Source organism: Drosophila albomicans, chromosome 2R (genome assembly GCF_009650485.2).
Source record: "Drosophila albomicans strain 15112-1751.03 chromosome 2R, ASM965048v2, whole genome shotgun sequence".
NCBI lineage: Eukaryota > Metazoa > Arthropoda > Insecta > Diptera > Drosophilidae > Drosophila > Drosophila albomicans.
The window spans coordinates 15,933,231-15,949,032 of record NC_047631.2 but is presented as its reverse complement, the minus strand read 5'-3'; the positions used below and the strand labels follow the sequence as shown (position 1 = coordinate 15,949,032).

The 15,802-nt window shown below is 43.4% G+C and overlaps 3 protein-coding genes across 7 annotated transcripts; 2 read left to right on the top strand and 1 right to left on the bottom strand.

Moving 5' to 3' along the window:
- Positions 1-891: 891 nt before the first annotated feature.
- LOC117576640 (uncharacterized) lies at positions 892-12,284 on the top strand. Of its 4 annotated transcripts, none has more exons than XM_034261568.2 (16): positions 892-1,044; positions 1,585-2,241; positions 2,300-2,383; positions 2,440-2,630; positions 2,686-2,847; positions 2,910-3,055; positions 3,542-4,124; positions 4,190-5,002; positions 5,066-5,092; positions 6,380-6,460; positions 6,524-6,654; positions 6,714-9,266; positions 9,324-10,145; positions 10,201-11,123; positions 11,445-11,652; positions 11,718-12,284. In XM_034261568.2, exons 2-16 carry the CDS (start codon positions 1,612-1,614, stop codon positions 12,074-12,076), a joined length of 7,713 nt encoding a protein of 2,570 aa, XP_034117459.2. In that variant the 5' UTR covers positions 892-1,044; positions 1,585-1,611; the 3' UTR covers positions 12,077-12,284. The 4 variants fall into 4 exon arrangements, with proteins under 4 accessions (XP_034117459.2, XP_034117458.2, XP_034117457.2 ...); XM_034261567.2 differs by having other exon boundaries at positions 894-1,044; positions 1,540-2,241; XM_034261566.2 differs by having other exon boundaries at positions 895-2,241; positions 2,452-2,630.
- On the bottom strand, positions 12,275-15,471 carry LOC117576641 (protein MEMO1). Of its 2 annotated transcripts, XM_052007738.1 has the most exons (7): positions 15,420-15,437; positions 15,306-15,361; positions 13,439-13,520; positions 13,304-13,372; positions 13,122-13,234; positions 12,949-13,060; positions 12,275-12,881 (listed from the first exon to the last, which is right to left on the bottom strand). In XM_052007738.1, exons 2-7 carry the CDS (start codon positions 15,352-15,354, stop codon positions 12,419-12,421), a joined length of 888 nt encoding a protein of 295 aa, XP_051863698.1. In that variant the 5' UTR covers positions 15,355-15,361; positions 15,420-15,437; the 3' UTR covers positions 12,275-12,418. The 2 variants fall into 2 exon arrangements, with proteins under 2 accessions (XP_051863698.1, XP_034117461.2); XM_034261570.2 differs by having other exon boundaries at positions 15,306-15,471.
- On the top strand, positions 14,065-15,172 carry LOC117576642 (uncharacterized). Its single transcript, XM_034261571.2, has 2 exons — positions 14,065-14,217; positions 14,279-15,172. Exons 1-2 carry the CDS (start codon positions 14,141-14,143, stop codon positions 15,081-15,083), a joined length of 882 nt encoding a protein of 293 aa, XP_034117462.1. The 5' UTR covers positions 14,065-14,140; the 3' UTR covers positions 15,084-15,172.
- Positions 15,472-15,802: the final 331 nt, after the last annotated feature.

Sequence of the window (15,802 nt, the reverse complement as noted above, 5' to 3'; positions counted from 1 at the left end):
AAATTAATAATAGCCAATATACTCATCACAACATACTCTTGCAACTCGTTAAACTCATCAACTGGAGATTAATGTGCAGAAATTGAACGTTTTGTCTGTTAACCATAAACAAATAAATAATTTTAATTTCAAAAAATTATTTTAAATTATTCGATTTAAGACTGGAGATAACACAGACCATTTAAACAGAGTGGTACATTAGTAATGTACCGAAAAAAAAACTATTGTGGTACAATAATAGACCACAATTATGACTGCATACTTTCAGGCTTTGTTTTGATAATACAAATAATGCAATTTGTGTTTTTATTCAGATGAGTAAACTGATAAAACTAGGTTAGCTGCACATTTTGAAATAAAAACAAATATTATTTTTGGTGCAATGCGAAAACAAAGCTTAAATACTGGCATCGAATACTTTAAAAGTTGGGTACGAATTTTGCTAGCAAGTTTATAGAGAAGTTTCAAAAATACTGGCACATCTTCGATTAATTGGTTGCTTTCAAAACAACACGCAATCAATTATGTTTTCGCTATCGTAATATGTAAAAATGTACAATAATAATATTATTTATATTTGAAACAAATCACACTTGAGTGGTTAACCTGCAATTACTAATTTTAAGGGCATATTTAGTTTTAGAAATTAAATTAAGACGCAAAACAATTCGATACGTTTTACAATTAAATCACATTGCTTGAAGTCGTAGTTAGCTAAAAAATAATGTAAATAAAACAATAAAAACAATCGACTTCTAAACGTTCCACTTCCGCGCCATACACTTTTATGAAATGTCTCATCACTAGAATAGTGTTACGAATTATCGATATATTTCCGTAACAAATTAGTATATTTTCAATTGAAAGTTGCGGTCACGCTGACGCTCACGTACACACACATAGGCAAGGCAGAAAATTGCAATTGCACCGAACGGACGACGAGCGAAACAAAAACGACAAAAACCCCCAAACAATTCACTTGTTTTATAAACATATATACATCGCTGCAGAGCAGTCAAATTAGGCTAGAAAGCTACTCTAAAGGTAAATGAAAAGAAATTGTTGATTAAAAAGATCCGCGCTCGACTCGTTGACGGCGCGCGCGTTTGGGAAGAAAAAAACGCGTTGCGTTCTTTTTCCCCCATTTACTGTATGTGAGAGACTTCTTCGACTCAGCACACACACAGAAACTTTCACACACACACACAAACATAGGCAGAGAGAGACTCGCCAGCAACGAAAACGACGGTCGGTTGGTTGATTGGGTTGTTGGAGTAGACGACGAGACGAGTGAAAGTGTCTCCACCACACGGAAGTGCATCTGTGATTTGTATTTGTATAATAATGCGTCGCGCAAACTCAAATTTGTTGTTACGCCAATGATATTAGCGAACGCAATGCCCAGGCTGCGTTTTTGCCAAATAATCGACGTTGCGGGTTCGTCGTAGTGTGTGTAACCATATAAAAAAGAAAATAAAGAAATTAACATATATAAAAAATAAAATCAAATGAAATAAGATGGCTGAACAAGTGGAAAAGGCATTGGCGTATATCAAAACAATGCCCGTTTCGACCACGTTACAGGTGACAGACGCCGCCGCCGCAACTTGCATGAATTGCTGCAGTAGCAATGACGACGACGCCGCCAGCTCCAAATCCAAAGGAGCCAAAGCCAAGAGCAGAAGCAGCAGCAGCGGAAGTGGGAGCGGTAGCATTAGCATCGATTCCGAAGTTGCTGCCGAAGCTGTTGTCAACGGTGAACTGGATGCCGCCTCTTGCTATCATGTCAGCATGAAAATGTCCATTGATGCGGCCACGCCGCGCATTTGTGGCGACAACATGCCGCTGAAATGTGATGCTTTGGCGGCAATGCGAGAAGCGCTTAGCGCCAACAAACCGTTGCCACTCAACTGCTCCTCGTCCTCATCGAAACAGCAACAACAATCGAATAGCAAACATAGTCTAACACCAACACCACCGCCAGCAACATGCCAGCTGCTGGAGCGTCTCAATTTTCCGGAGGGTAACATCATCAACACACTGCATACGATACTGGCTTTGCCGCCCTTCGATCCTTATGCACCGGCACCCAAGTCGGATGTCATCTACAAGGATGTGGTGTCGCTAATGCAGTGGAGTCTGCGCGAGGACAATGTCATCGAGATGGAGCTGAGCGATAAGCTGTTGCATGAATGCAAGCCACCGAGCAAGGATGCCAACGATGAGACCCGTTCATATTTGGTAAGTTTAAAGTGGATAACCATTTGAACAAATTTTATTTATTAAAACTCTTTTGCAGATGGCAATTGAGAATATGCGCTTATTTTCGGAGGATCCAAAGATTCCGCTGCGCGGTGGCGTCGGACAGTTGCGTGCAATTACGGTGTGTGTTCCCAGCGTTTGGAAATTTTGTCTTGCTGAAACCTAATCCTAATGCAGCTGTATTTCCAGAATCTTGCCTTGATATTTGTGAAGCACCGTAAGGAGGAGTTCTTTACGTTTTGTTCCTGCAAGGAATGTCTCGAATATCGCGAAACCATCATGGCCATTATGATGGATCAATTCAAGGCTGCTCACATGGTCGTCATGCTGCTCGATGTGCTCATCAAGGCATACAGTCCCATGTTAAAGTAAGTTCACTTATTTATTTTTTGAATTGCATAAATAAATATTATATTTGATTAGAAACGATGCTGCCTACAACAAATTTGAGAAACTACTCGAATCAAATAAACAAATCTATTGGATTACAAGCGGTTTCCTGTACGATAAAAATGCCGAATATCTTGATTTTATTGATGATACTGCGATCTCTGATAATATGATATTAGTGCTATTCAGTGCCATGTAAGTAATCGCCAACATTAGACACATTATTTTCATTTTACTAACTCTACCTTTAATTGCAGTCTGATGGCAAACAATCCGATGCTGCTGCTACAAATACTCGCCTATAATGTTGAGTGCATTGTCAAGGCATTTTCAGAGGGCATGATCGAAATTGCTCAAAATGTGCAGGAGAACGAGAAGATTTCCGCCGAAAAGATGCTCACATGTACGTTAAAGCTGATATTAATGAAATATAGCAATACATTATATTTAAATTATGTCAATTACCAAAAATTTAAGTTTGTTATGGATATCTAAATTGCATGTTATAGTAATAACAACAACAATAGTCTATAGCACATCATATTTTTAATAATTTAGTATTGTAATTGTATTGTATTTAGCATTGTAATAGTATTGAAAATTCGTCGAAGTACTTAATACGGTGTACTACACTTAATAGTTCCAATTCAAATATTCAATATTGTAATTAAGGCACAAATATCTTTAGATGGTTATGGAAATCTTTGTCTTAATCCCATGCTACACATGTCATTTAACTTCTTATGCCATATTTACTGTAGTGTTTGGTTTTTCAATCTTGCTTGCATGTCACACACAAAACAATTCCTTTTTCATTATTAACTACTTTATTCGTAAGATGTGTTACAAATCGTAGGCATTAATTTGTATGCTTTACATTTAAATACAGATTTACTGGACGGCTACTCCGATCTGAACTGCATTTCACAAAAGATATCGCTTAGCCTGTTCGCGTTCGAGAATGATTTTCTGCGCAAATTCAAACTCTCCTGGGTGCTATTGTGCCAGCGTCTATTTCAGCAACATGTGTTCAATCCGCTGGGCGACACAATGCTCGCATGCATCCTCTCGCTGAAGGAGGGCGATGGCACCTCACAGACGACGGCGTTGATTAAGCGTTACATGCTCTTCGATGAGCATATGCACTCCATTGAGCGCCGCTGGACGGACATCTGGATGGAGCTGAACAAGTTCAACTTGTCGCCCACGGAGCATGATCGTCGTATGGGCCTGCTCGATGTGTATAACATATTCGATAAGGTCGTCATGGATGCCACTTCGTTTTCGCTGCCAGACATTAGTGATGATGAATTTATTGATTTCCAACGCATCGTTGATCGTCAGCTGGCTTGGAAGAATATTATGGCATTCACCAAGCTTAAGTGGCCCGACGGTTTCTACGATCCGCCCAACAAACTTGTGCACGAGGATCTCTGCAAGAAGTGTAATGCAATGCTGGAACACCATAATGAGTAAGTGCATTAACAATAAGTTTCCAAATACACTTTGTTATTTAAATGTTTTTTGCTTGTGCTAGGAACTGCAAATGCATCACTTGCTCCATTGCTGGGACGCCTCTGTTGCCGCGACAAGCCGGCCATTGTGCCAAGTGCACAACACTCGGGATTGTCGAGAAAGATGCCAAGTTGATGAAATCAAAAATTCTAAGCACCTGCACCAACGACGAGGCCCGACACAATGCGGCGTCTGCTGCTGCAAGCACAAGCGCAGCCGCTGCCGCTGCGGCAGCCGCACAGCAGCGTCGCAGCGGCGATCAGCAGCAGCTTGCAGCGGATGAACCGAATAGCATCAGCAGCAGCAGCATGTCGCTGCGACGGCAAGAGATGGACACGGCGCTACGCACCACATATCACATAGCATGGGCCGTGTTTCAGCATCTGACCACACGGAAACGCTATCGCTTTGACAGCATTGAGCCGCAGTTCTTTTGCGGGGAAAACTGTCGAGTCTCGGCTTGCCAGCTGGCGCGTAAAATCCTTGCCAATGAATTGTCACCTCCGCTGACGAAACATTTGCTGCGCTGCTTTCAACCACTGTCGTTTTCGCGTGAGGAACTGCGCTCCACGTTGCCATCGCTAATGTTCTTCAATCGCAAGCTGGCACCCAGTCCCGCCGAGCTGCAGGAGCTTAAGAATCAGCACTATGTGTATAAGACCTACTGGACCTTTGTGCTGTCCATCTATGCCAATTTTTTTGTCAAGTTCAACTCGACGGCCACGGACTTTAAGCACCTGGAGCTGCTCAAGGGCGATTTGCGTTTGCGCCCCAACAGCGTTGTTGGCGATAAGGATGACGGTCGCTTTGAACAATTTCTCGCCCAGGTCATTGGGTCTGTACATAAAACATAATTTTTTATTTCAATATTTTTTAATTTATTTTTATTTCGTTACAGATACTCGCCTTTTAAGATTACCGATGAGTAAGTTCACTGTAATCAGTGTTGCCAACTCTTAGTGGTTGTTTATAGCAGTGAAAGCATAAAAAAATAGCCAAAAATAGCTAGATTTCTTCAAAAATAGTAAATTTAATTAGCCGTTAGTTTTCAATGACAAAATCTTATATTTTTGTACATTCAGTGTTGATTATTTAATGATTCTTCTTCGATAAGCAAATTGTTTAAAACTTGCCCAATTTCCACCCCCTCGGAACCAATATATTAGAAAAATGCGGTAAACTCACCAAGTATTTTTGTAAAGCTTATATCTGTCGATTCATCGATCAATAAGCTAAATTTTGAATTTGCAATGTCGTTTTGCAGACATTCTTGGAAATGTGGCGACAGCACATTTTTTATAACTGTCATGCACTTTGTTTGACGAATTTTTAACTGGCTTTCTTTAAAGATTTGCGCGCACAAATTATTAAGGTGGTGATTGAACAGTATTGACCCATAAACAAGCAGAGAGCAGATTCCTTTGAGGATGTCTCTGTAGATGTTTTGGAAAACTATTGTTTGGTTACCTCGCCGTACTTCAAGGTTTGCCTTGTGTTTTTTAGTTTCAACGGGCGATTTCAAGTCCCACAACTTTGCACTTAATTTGCATTTGCAATATTTGCAAAATGCTTTTGATTTGTTAGTTAAATCTTTTGCAATACAATCCTTAAGTTGGGGATCCTCCAACTAAGCATCGCGAACTTTTGGTTTATACAATTTAAGAAACAACCGCACAAACACAATAATCAGTGTATTTGAAATAGAGATGGTAGCATTGCGAGCGCGAAACGATGTTGAGAAAATACCAAGTACCCAAAAGCTACAAAGGGGTAAATAATATTTTAGTATTTAAAATACACAATTCGGTCAAGCTGGGCGGTAAACGTGGTGTGTATATATCTCTATTGTCAATATACGATTTCTGATTTTAGTCGACAATAATAAATATAATCAAATATAACAAATTATTTAAAATAGCTAAAAAATAGCAAATTTTTTTTTGTGAAATAGCCAACATAACAGGCTCTAGCAAAATTGAGTGGTTTCTAGTTTTAGGTCATGCAAAATAGCCAAATCTGACTAGAAAATAGCCAAGTTGGCAACACAGTCTGTAATACTCTTTTATTCAATATATCGCATTAACCCGTTAGTGCCTTCACTTTCAATTAGTGATGAGCGATATATTAAAGAATTCGATTAAAACTCCCGCAGACTTTTGTCATAACCAAACTAAATTTCATAAAAAATTCGCTTTGTGTTTCATGTCAACAGTTTCACGTTGGGCGACGCAAATATCGAGAAGATGCAATTTGGAGTTGATCATTTAATGATGTTGCACGATTCGCAAATGATGTAAGTGAACCATCAAATAAGTTTTAAATCAGTTAATCAGTTCAATTTATACTACCAATGCAGAAAGCGAAGTAAACCAGATAGCGCATCCCACATGGCGGCCAACAAGGCCAAAGTCAATGAGACAACGCAAACTGGAGCTGGCTGCAACGATGCGAATAACTCGAAGAAAAGCAAAGAAAAGATGCGCAAATGTAAGTACACTTTAAAGAGATATACATATTTGTGTAGTATTCAACTTTCCTTTCAACAGGTTGTGCAGACTACGCGGATATGGGCGAGACCTGCAAGGAAAATCACTCGAAGAAGCGCGTCAAAAAAGAGTGCAATCATGCACGTTTCAACGAGACACGTGATCGACTGCGCAAAAAATTGTCGCAGAGCAAAAACGGCCAGGATGATGCAACTAAGGCTCAAGTGGTGCCCAAGGCTCAACCAGCAACAGCAGCAGCGGCGAATGTGTTGGCGCCATCCAAAAAGCCAGAGCCCGTGACTCCTCAGCAGCAGCAACCTCCTACCTTGAAAATGGTTGCATCCGCACAGGTGCAAGCAGCTGCACGTAAAATGCCAGCAGCAGCCGCGGCGGCTGCTGCAGCAGCGGCTGCAGCGGCCCTCAACGAGATTGGCGAGAACATTGAGGATGGCGATAATAGTCTTTTATGTTTAGACAGTCTCTGCAAGAGCATACAGATGCACACGGATGCCACAGCTGCAGCAGCAGCAGCAGGTGGCAACGGCAGTTTGGCAGCGGATCTCAGTAACTACAGCAAAGAGGAGATGATGATGCAACACTTTGCTGAATTTCTGGGCAGCTATACGCGTGAACAGGATCAAAAGCGTTGGATCAATGAGACACTCAACTTCATCGAAGGCAAACCCCAACAGCCACAAACATCGAATCCCAAGAAAGCGGCGAAGAAAGCAAAACAAAAGCAGCGCAAAGAGGAGGAGAAACGCATCAAAGAGCTTGAAGATTTGCGCAGTCAATTTCTTGATATTTATTTCAAGGAGTTTATTGACAAATACGAAATGAAAACTTTAATGGCTGCTGGCGGCCGCAAGCGCGAAAAGAAACGCATTGGTGAACTGGAGGCGAACATTAAGAATCTGCAGCGTGCTAAGGGTAAAGTTGAGATACTCATTCTGGAACTTATTGCCACCGTTAAACAGGCAAACAGCGAATTTAAGTTCTCCTATCTGCCCACCAAGGAGCAGCAGTTGGCTAAACTGGCTGAGCTCGAAGTGATTTTAAATGGTGGCAGTCGAGTGACGGCACCAGAGCCATCATTACCACCACAGCCATCGGTACCGGTACAGTCGCAACATCATCAACAAGCTGCCACTGTGACTGTAACGGCGCCGATACCAAACTACATTAATTCTGCGGCATATTTTCCACCTCATCTGGGAGCAGCGCACACACCCGTGTGCTACGCTCCGCCCCTGCAGCAGCAGCATCAACAAATGCCCCGTGATGTGATCGATGCCATGGCCACCAATGCCACAACCGCTGATCCATCCAAGCGTATTGTGACTATACGACGTGTGCAGTTGCCACACGCTGGCGGCGATCAGCAGGTGACTGTGGTGGCCAAAGGCAGCTCTCCCGATGAGGACAAGTTGCTTTACACGTTTGTCAACGGTCACATCGTGGAATCGGCTCAGGCTCATGCAAAAAGTGTTGCTCCAGTTACAGCAGCGCCTGTTGTTGCCGCCGTGCCCGAGAAGAGCGCCAAGGCTAAGAAAAAGGAGGCTAAACGAGCGGCAGCAGCGGCGGCTGCAGCTGCTGCCGCTGCTGCTGCTGCTGAACTTGAAATGAAGGCCAGCCTGGCCAAGAGCAAGAAGCAACAAAAGAAGGCAGCGGCGGCCGCTGCAGTTGCCTCCAGCTCCAGCTCTGGCAGTAGCAGCTCCAAGTCGCAAACGCCGCAAAGCAGCGCTGTGAATACGCGTGAGAACTCCGTATGCAGCATAAAGCCCAAGGCAACGACAGCGACGTCAAATAAGAAGTCGAAGAATGCGCATAAAAATGTTGTGGAAGTGCAGTTGCCAAAAGTGTTGCCCAAAGTCGAGCCGGAGCCAAAGCCGCAACCAGCTGAGCCACTGCCCGAAAAAAGACAGAAACGTTTAAAGCCGCGACTGGACCAAGGCCAGTTGGACAACAATCCGTTCAAATCTTTGCATGTGCAAGACTCCTCGGACGGTGAGTGGGAATCTGAAAGCGATTCAGAGCAACCACCAGTTCCAGTAGCTCCTGCACCGATTAAGCCACTGCCTAAGACAGCTGTGGCCCCTAAGCCTGCGCCAGTTATACCGAGTGCCAAACAGAAGCCAGCAGCCTCTGCTCCTGCTGCTGTGGCGCCTAACGTTAAGAAAGCCAAAAACGATGCGCCGTCAAAGTCACCAGCCCAACAACAACAGGCCAACAAATCGACAGCAGCAAATGCCAGCAACCAGCGCAAATCGGCAGCCCAACAACAACAGTCGACGCAGTCCAAGAGCCAGCAACCGCAAAGAGTGTCCGAGTCGAATGCCAGCATGCGCAAAGCCAAGTCGGGCCAAGGGCAGCAGCAGATACAGACGCAGTCGCAGAGTAGTCAAGTTACTGGTGGCAATCGTACATCTCAGCAGCAGCCAACAACGCGTGGCGGTCGTGGCAGTGGTCGCAGCTCTAAACCAACAAACAGCGGGCAGCAGCAGTTGCATGTCAACAGCACTAGCAACGGCTCCTTGAACACATCGGACAGCAGTGCGCAGCCATCGAAGCGTTCGCAGCGTGGCAAACGCGGACATCGTGGCCAGAAGCAGGGTAAGCAAAAACAACTCTATTTAATTATGCAACAATGCTAAAACTCAATTTTTGCAGAGGATCTCTCGGGTATACCCCACAACATGGGCTATTTCAACCCCAACGAAGTTGCCATACCACCGCAGCAGCCACCACACGCTGCCAGCTATGCCAGCACACTGATTCCACAGATGCAACAGCTGCGCATTGGCAGCAACAGCTCTGCATCCAAGCAGCATCAACAGCAGCTGCAGCCCAATTGTAGCATTATGGATCAATTGAATCGCGGCGTACAAGTTGAGCATTTGTCACTGCCACCAGGCATCACGCTGACCAAAGTCGATCCGGCTAAGAGCGAGCAGCTGCGGCAGAAGAGTGAATCCATACGCAAGCTTTCAAAGCCGCTGACCGAGCAACAGCTGCAGCCGACACAGCATCTACTGCAGCAGTCTGCCGCACATGTCATGAGCAACTACTATGCTACGGGTAATGGTGGCATAGATCCCAGCACTGGTGTCATTATGTTGGAAGCAAATCCGCCAGTCAGCAATCGTCACTGCCAACAGCCGGTTGCTATGGCAACCAACAACAACGTGGCAGCCGCCGCAGCTGCAGCAAGCGCTAGTGGCAAGTCATCGCGACGACGACGCCGCAATCGTGGCAAGTCTGGCAGCAGTAGTTCGACTGTTGGTTCAGTCACCAGTCTGCCGAGCAAGCAGCGTGCTGGAGTCGCTCAAGACAACAAACAACAACAGCAGAGCCAAATCTCCGCGGCGCCCATAATGGAGGCGAGTGCTGGCGGTAATATCATTACGCTGCGCAATCCCATGTTTCATCAGGGGATGAACAATGGACCCGTCGCCGGCAGCATGCTGTCCAATCCGAATCCCATGCCACCAAGTAAGGTCTACGACTATCATTGCCACTAAGCAAATTAATCTCTCTTTATTTGCAGCACGCACTTATGGTGGTGCTCTGCCCATTGCGGCACCGATGCCCATGGATCAACCAGCCGCGATTATTAAAAATGAGAACGGCATGTTCACCATACGCAATCCGGCGTTGCATCAGGCGGTGACCAATGGCCTGGCCATGGGCGGTTATCGTCAGTTTGGCAGCAATGTCAACTACTATACGCCCCAGGAGGCGGTGGCCGAGGCGGCTCGGGCCACACAGCAGAAGCAGTCGTCGCCGCCACCACCAATGGTTGTTGCACCCGGCAGCGGCTCTGTCGGCGGGCCGGCTGCTTCGGCACCCACTAATTTCTCATATTTCTCAAGTGGATCAGCCAGCGGCGGGAGCAGCAGCTGCAGTAGTGGTGGCAGTGCCGGCGGCAGTGTTGTGGACACGCACAATAATATCAGTATTAGCTGCACAAACGTATCGCTGGGCAGCCCTGGTCGGCTGGTTGGTGATGCCGCTGTCATTGCACGTCCCAAGCATGCACAGAAATGCTTATCGGCCATCGGCAGTGAGCTGAAACAAAAGACCAAAGACAGCCACTCATCGTCGTCAGTGTCATCGTCGAGCCAATGGTCAAGCTTTGGCCAAGCACCGCCTGAATTTGTTGGCAATGCAGCGGGCTCATCACTGCAGGAGAAATACCAGCAGTCGAGCTACTACAATGGCTTTGAGGTCTTTCCCTCGGCGGTTGGCGCAGCTGGAACAGGCAGTGCTGGACCTGGCAGCGGTGGTGGCGTTAGCGTGAGCGTTCCTGGTGATTGCCACATGCATCACAATTGTGGCGACGATTCACCGCCGCCAACCATCACTGGTTTCAATTCCTACCTTGAGGGCATCCCCAATACTGGTGTCATACGTTACGATGACGCGGCGTTTCTCAAGAATTTGATACCGGGCCAACATCTCAACAACGAGGTTCGTGACGTCTGCATGGAGTCATTGTGGCCGAGTCGAACGAATGTTTGTCGAAACCACAACTATCAATTGTCATTAGATAAACTGTCATCTGCTTATTTTGCGTTCTATTCTTAAATGAAATGCAATGTTTCACGTTGATTAATATGCTTAATATGGGGCGGAAACAACTATATAGACAATAATTTTGCGTATAGTTTTTAAAATCGCTATTAAACCATGACATTTAGATTCGATTGAAGATGACATTTATTGGAATTGGCATTGAAATTCGATCACTTTATAGATTAGTTTATTGAAATTTGTTTTTCTCGCCTGCAGGTCTCCATACACAACATATCGGAGTCCAACTTTGCGCGCAACAACGCATCGCCATCGCCACACCATGTGGAGATAACAACTGTGTTTGGCAGTCGGGCATGCGCCCCAACAAATGCCTACGAGCAACAGCAGCAGCAACAACCGTCGCAAGGCAGCGTCAGCTCCGGTGCCAGCTACTGCGACAATGTGACCGCCGACTACGGCAGTGGTAATATTCTTAAATACCAATATAATGTTGTTCAATTAATTTATAACGCCATTAATTTCCATCAGATTCCACCCACCTTTTTGTGCAAGGCAGCATGCTGCCACGATTACCGCAACCATCGCCAGCGGCATCCGATCCCTTTGGCTATGACTTTGAGTCTGGAGCAGCAGCTGCGGTCTCGAAGCCAGCGAGCGTGGCCAGTGATCTGAATGAATTTTTACGCCGCAGTCCGCACAGCCAACGCACCTCTCCGTACAGTCCGGATGAGAGTGTGGCACTCGAGGCATTCGTTCAGAACATGAGCGCTTTGCAGATCGATGCGGAACAGTGCTCACGTTTGAATGGGTCTGCTGGTGCCACCGGAGGAGACGCTGCCGTGGCTGATGCAACGGCGGCTGGCGGCGTTGGTGCTACTTGGTGGTAAAACCGTGACTACAGCCATGACCATGACAACTGTTGCTTCACTTCACACATCCTTCATATACATCCACGGGCCAGTGACGGCCGCATAACGCAAACATTTCATTGATAAGGCGAAAAAAAAAACAAATACCACACAATGGCTTAGAGGTCAATTTCGATGTTTCAACAAGCGAAAAAAAATAAATAAAAGCGAATTAAATTAAATGGAACTCGAATCGACTTTATTCATTTTCAATTGGTTGCTAAAAAAATTGGATGATTATCATAGTACATAAGTGTGGAGTTTTATCTTAAATTCAACACGAAACATCACTTTATGCATAGTAGAAAAATACTTCATCGTTTAATTCTCAAATATAAGCGATCCAGAGGCATAGCTAACGCTGGAATCATCCATGTCGATGCACTGGCTGCTCTGTGCATACTTGAGAAATTTAAAGCTCATGTTTTTAAAGCCCTGATCCTGCAGAGCTTTAACAGCGCCCAACATGACGCCAATGGGATGACGACCGCATATCGTATTATTATATTTACGCAAATACTCGGTAAATGCACTGGGACTAAGCGTCTCAATGATGTCCATGCCCTGCTTATCTAACTGCTCGATGCACTTGTGAATCGGTCCGCAGGAGCGATCGTAGTAAGTGTAGCTGAAACGTTGACCCCAGTGGCAAAAGTCGGAAGATATCACAAAGAGGTTCGTTGGATCCATAAAGTAGGGGGCCAACAAGCTGCCGTATTGGGCCTCCTGGTCGGGATTCAGTGAGCCCACTAATATAGGCACAATGGTAAATTGATCCTTAAAGCTGTAAAGCACAAACATAAACAAAATTATTACGTTAACTACTACCATCATTAAATTGTAAAACGTACTCTTCCATAACTTTAGCTATGTAAGGCAAATGCATTTCAATGGAGTGCTCATCCTCGTCTGTTTTCATGTCCATCCAAGAGAATTGACCCGTCTTCTCCAGCTCCGCGTTGACTGCAATTGATGGATTGATTAAAAAATATGATAATTGCCAAGTTTACAAGACAAAATTTACCTTCGTTATCAATTTTGAGATCATACAAAGGTGTCTTATACTTTTTCGCCACTGAAAGCGCACAGCCACGAAGCCGGACATGATGGGATGGACCCAAGATGAAAATGCGTTTGCTGCAGAAAGCAAGAAACGAGACATCAGCTCAGTAGTGTTCATGGTGATCTGGCTATCATTCCACTTACACAACAACTGGGCTCACTTGGCGATAGGCAAAAGCACCACAGGCACCGCAATAGGCATAACCGGCATGTCTAGGTTTGTTTATCAGTAAATAGGAATAGTAGTAGTAGTATCATTAAAAATTGCTATATACTTACGGTGCAATAATAGCACGCGCTGGTCCATGGGAAAGATCTGCTGCACTTAACCAGCGATCCAATTGCCTCGAGAGATCCGAGCCTGGAAAATAAATGACAAACATTATCATAATGAATATCATACTACATACAATAATCAAAACAACAATGCTTAGATTTGTTTTAAGCTTAAATTTACTTTATAAAAATTGGACCCACTAAATATGTTGAGTTAACAAAGACAATTGAGAATCACGGAGTAGGGATTGAATTAACTAGTTGATTCAAATTGGTAACTAAAGAAAATGTGGCTGCTAACATTGATCATTTAATTTAAACTAAACAAATTCACATAAAATCAATTGTTCAGTAAGAAATAATTGTAATTTAGTTTATTTGCGCAATTTGAAATAACAAGGTATGTAATATTTTATTTCATAAAAATTTAATTTAGGTTTAAAATATAATAAAATATTAAGATTAAATTATGAGAAATATAAGTATGAAATGTAATAAAGGAGGCAAAAATAGTAATTTCTAGTTGAAATTAAATCACAAATAAAAAATAAAAAACATAGTTGTCAGGCTAGTCGTTGTCTAGCAACAGATAAACAATTTTTTCAAAGCTAACTCACATATCAGTTGAAATAAGGCTCCGTCATACATACATAAAACTCGTGATATTGTATTACATTCTTTAATAAATTTTTGTAATTCATAAAAATGGACAACAAAGAGAAACAAAGCGATGAGTTACTAAGTCGCATACGCAGTGAACTGACTGCGATTCTGGCTGAAAAGTGAGTAGGTCTCAGTGTAACGAACTACTGTAAGGACTTGATATATTTTCTGTGCTTCCAGTGCCAGCAATGATCCAGAACGTAAGATTTCCTATGACATGATTATGAAACCTTCGCCATTGCCTAGCTTAGAGCAACAGAATCGCACGAAGCAAACAAAAAAGAATAAATCAAAACATTCTGGGGTATTTCAACGTCCGCAAACATATCGTCAGTCTATGGGTGGCAAATCGATTACCATGAAACCATCAACTGAACGATTAACGGATGGCCAACAATCACAATATTCATCCAATGATCCAGTTTCCACATCAAGTGTTCATTCAGCAGCTTCAGTGCTGTCTTCACGACTCTCAAACTTGGATCGCAGCCTAGCAGTTGATTTTATGGAATCGCAAAGTGCTAAGACTATGGATGAAGACATCAAGCGAATGCAATTGGAATTGGGGAAGAGCTATAATCTATTTCAAAGCATTGGCGAAAAACTAGAGAATATCAGTTTTAGCAGTCTTAAGTCCCGTATACGTGATTTGCATTTAAGCAACAACAATGATCTAAACAAGATTACCACATCACAATTAAAGAAGTCATTTGAAGAGAATTATTTGCAAAATCGCTTAGATAAAATTACAACGGACGTCAGTGATGATTTTCGTCGGCATCCTGGCGAGTTTGGCGACATCCCGGAATTGAGCAGCTTCTTCCAAGCGTGCGCGCAACTGGAGCACGGTTTGGACTCGCTAAAACAACAGCGCAAACGCAGCAGCGAATTGGAGCAGCGCCTTTGTTGGGCCAATGAGATTGCATTTAATCGCATGCAAGAAATTCGCTATGCGGTTGGCGACAAGCCAGAAACAAATTTCTAAGAATTTTGGTGACATGTTAAAAGTAATGTATTTTATTCTGTCTTATTACAACAAAAAGGAAGATTGCAAATTAATAGGTCTACCATTCATATTAATAGTTTTATTTAAAACGGGAATTTAGAATTCTTTTGTCGATTCTTATTCGACTTTTTCTCTATCTTACTGTACGTTATGCCCCCAAAGAAAGGTCAAACACACCGCCGCTTTAAACAATGACGTTACCTGAATCTGTGTACCAGCTTCCTGCGTGCGATGCTCTCCTGGCCGACATATTGATTCTGTTGTTATGTGCGTTAAATTAATTTGACTTTAAAATACAAATAAGACAAACTTTACGTTTTAACATCTGCACTCTTTGTGCCTCTCTTTCTTAATGCAAAAGTGACGAATACGAATGCAATCAGGGTGTTCAAGTGGAGAAACATCGATGACACTATCGATGATTTTGAATTTTGTAGCGTATCGATGTTTTTTGCATCCAGATATAATTTGAATCTTTGAAGTGGAGTTAACGGGTTTAAAAATATTGCTAAAAGTAATGGCTTTGTTCGTTAACTCGTGAATTAGATTTTAATCGCATGGCTAACGATTACAGATAAATTTCATTAAGTAAAAATAATAATCATGGTCACATTGAATAGAAAAGCAAAATGCATTTTTGTATTCTATGCCATGATTTTCAGTAGTACTCTTTATCGATACCAGTGCTGTCTCGAAGC